Source organism: Dipodomys ordii, unplaced genomic scaffold, assembly GCF_000151885.1.
Source record: "Dipodomys ordii isolate 6190 unplaced genomic scaffold, Dord_2.0 Scaffold179, whole genome shotgun sequence".
NCBI classification, from domain to species: domain Eukaryota; kingdom Metazoa; phylum Chordata; class Mammalia; order Rodentia; family Heteromyidae; genus Dipodomys; species Dipodomys ordii.
The window spans coordinates 670,561-673,129 of NW_012267395.1; the positions used below are offsets into that span (position 1 = coordinate 670,561).

Consider the following 2,569-nt stretch of genomic DNA (forward strand, 5'->3'; position numbering starts at 1 on the left):
CGGAAGGGAGAGAAGACGGACCGGGCTGCCGGAACCCTAGTTCACAGGACCAGACCGGGCCGTCGGAAGCCGTAGAGCCAGGGCCGGAAGTGGTCCGAGCCGCCGGAAGCCGTATGGAACCCGCGGTCTCCGGAAAGTAAAGAGCCGGGCTACAGTATGGCGGGCCTGGAGCTCCTGTCCGACCAGGGCTACCGGGTGGACGGACGTCGCGCGGGAGAGCTGCGCAAGATCCAGGCGCGGATGGGCGTGTTCGCGCAGGCGGACGGCTCGGCCTACATCGAGCAGGGCAACACCAAGGCGCTGGCGGTCGTCTACGGGCCGCACGAGGCAAGTGGGCGACGCGGGCGCGGCGCGGCCCAGGACCGCGTCTCGCCTGAGCGCCGGGTCCTCCCGCTGCGCACGCGCACACACGCACACGCGCGCGCGCCCGCCCGCCCGCCCCTCGGCGGCTCCGCACTCGCTCAGCTTCCTCACCCGCAGGTCTCCACGCCGCCAACGACAACAGGCCAACTGGCCTGTGGGCACCTACCGCCTCAAACGTCAACTCCCTTCATCCCATCCTATGACTTCTCTCCGGGCCATACACTCCTTGAGCATAGGGGCTTAAAATCATTTCGGTTTAAAGTGGCGCATCTTCAGCACTTTTAACAGTGTCTGACCAACGTACGAATGTGGGAACGTAGCTTTCTAGATGGAAGAAGCTAGGTAGAAGGAAGACACGTGTGGCATCTGTGCAGAGCAGAAAGTCTATTAGTAGGGAGAAGGGCAGGAGCTCCAAATTCAGTTGAGGGGTTTACACGGAGGTAAGAATCTAGGGCTTAGTAGGCCTGGGGGGGAAGGATTTGGAGAGTGCATAGAGTGTAGGTATGAAGGGGACACTCGGGTCACCCTGTGATTAGTTTGGGGGGGAATGGAGCAATCAGAAAGAGCCAAGCAGGTCATAGGTGATGTGGCTTAGACTGGCAAGTGGCCCTCCCTCCAGTATGCCTTGGAGGTAAAATATAGCTGCACTGCTCTGAGGTAGAAAGGAGGTGGGATGAGCCATGTTAAGATTGGAGAATGTAAGACAGGAGGGGTAGGTCTGACTCATATCTTTTTTTTTTGGGGGGGGGGGTCTGGTCGTGGGGCCTGGGCGCTGTCCCTCAGCTCTTCAACTCAAGGCTAGCGCTCTACCATTTGAGCCACAGCGCCACTTTCGGCTTCTTCTGTTTATGTGGTGCTGAGGAATTGAACCCATGGCCTCAGGCATGCAAGGCAAACGCTCTACCACTGAGCCACCTTCCCAGCCCTGACTCACATCTTTTCTCTTCCAGATTCGGGGCTCCCGTTCAAGAGCCCTGCCTGACCGAGCCCTGGTGAACTGTCAGTATAGTTCAGCCACCTTTAGCACAGGGGAGCGAAAGCGACGCCCACATGGGGACAGAAAGTCCTGCGAGATGGGGCTGCAGTTACGTCAGACCTTCGAAGCAGCTATCCTTACCCAGCTGCACCCACGTTCTCAGATTGACATCTATGTGCAGGTGAGCAGCCTCAACCCAAGGAGGGAGAAGGGCTGGAGAGTATGAAGGTGGGCTGAGGTGCCAGAGGGCAGAATGGCAGTCTGATGGCTTGCCCCCTGTAGGTGCTGCAAGCAGATGGTGGGACCTACGCAGCTTGTGTGAATGCAGCCACTCTGGCAGTGATGGATGCCGGGATACCCATGAGGGACTTTGTGTGCGCATGCTCAGCAGGATTTGTGGACAGCACAGCCCTGGCAGACCTCAGCCATGTGGAAGAAGCCGCTGGGGGTCCCCAACTAGCTCTGGCCCTGCTGCCAGCTTCAGGCCAGATTGCTCTGCTTGAAATGGATGCCCGGCTGCATGAGGATCACCTGGAGCAGGTGCTAGAGACCGCGGCCCGGGCAGCCCGAGACGTGCACACGGTGCTGGATCGCGTGGTCCGGCAGCACGTACGCGAGGCCGCTATCTTGTTAGGAGACTGAGCTCCCAGCCACCCCTGTCCAGAATAAAGGCCTGTTTCTCTACTCAGTGCACCTCATGGTATACCCGTTGCTCAGAGCCTTCAGGGCCCAGCCTGGTGCTCAGTGGGGGTGATTGGGGGGAGCCACCAGCCCAAGAATTCAAACTAAGGAAGAAGGTAGGGGTAGGGGGTTCGCTGGGTAAGGACTAGAGCTCAGGCGCAGCTTTGCGCGCTCCGGGAACCACCGGAGACGCAGAGCCCATGGACTGAACTGATGCCTTCCCCCGAGTCACCAGTGCCCTTGTCGGCCTCTTCGCGCGGGCTCTGGTCCTCCCCGCCTCCAGCGACTTCTCTGCTGGTCCTCCGCTGAGCCCGTCCTGCCCCTCGCTGTGCCAGGGACCCGGCTGGGCCGCACACGCCGGACTCCGGGGCGGGGGCCGTTTCGGCCATCGTCCCTGCAGTCTTCATTTCTGGACCCGGCAGCCAGGCGGCTCCACTTCGGTGCGCGTTGGGCGGCGGCAGGAACAATGCCTGAGCCTCCGTCCGCAGCGGGCTCCTGGGCGCGCGCCCCGCGGCGCTTCGCAGCCCCGGTCAGCGAGATCCCGCGAGG

General features: G+C 61.3%; 2 protein-coding genes across 2 annotated transcripts in view; both read left to right on the top strand.

Annotated features, from left to right (window-relative positions):
• Nucleotides 1-12: 12 nt before the first annotated feature.
• Exosc4 (exosome component 4) lies at nt 13-2,023 on the top strand. Its single transcript, XM_013033910.1, has 3 exons — nt 13-327; nt 1,314-1,520; nt 1,622-2,023. The coding sequence occupies exons 1-3, from the start codon at nt 157-159 to the stop codon at nt 1,979-1,981; spliced, it is 738 nt and encodes a 245-aa protein (XP_012889364.1). The 5' UTR covers nt 13-156; the 3' UTR covers nt 1,982-2,023.
• Nucleotides 2,024-2,036: 13 nt separating this feature from the next.
• The window catches only part of Gpaa1 (glycosylphosphatidylinositol anchor attachment 1), a 5,668-nt gene continuing 5,135 nt past the window's right edge, over nt 2,037-2,569 (top strand). Inside the window, exons 1-2 of the mRNA XM_013033843.1 lie at nt 2,037-2,076; nt 2,331-2,460. Of these exons, the coding sequence (XP_012889297.1) occupies nt 2,037-2,076; nt 2,331-2,460 (170 nt within the window). The remainder of the gene's footprint in view (nt 2,077-2,330; nt 2,461-2,569) is intronic.

Coding starts and splice junctions, on each gene's coding strand:
- Exosc4 (XM_013033910.1), top strand. CDS start 157: ATGGCGGGCCTGGAGCTCCTGTCCGACCAGGGCTACCGGGTGGACGGA. Junction 328..1,313: donor TCGTCTACGGGCCGCACGAG/GCAAGTGGGCGA, acceptor TTTCTCTTCCAG/ATTCGGGGCTCCCGTTCAAG. Junction 1,521..1,621: donor AGATTGACATCTATGTGCAG/GTGAGCAGCCTC, acceptor TGCCCCCTGTAG/GTGCTGCAAGCAGATGGTGG.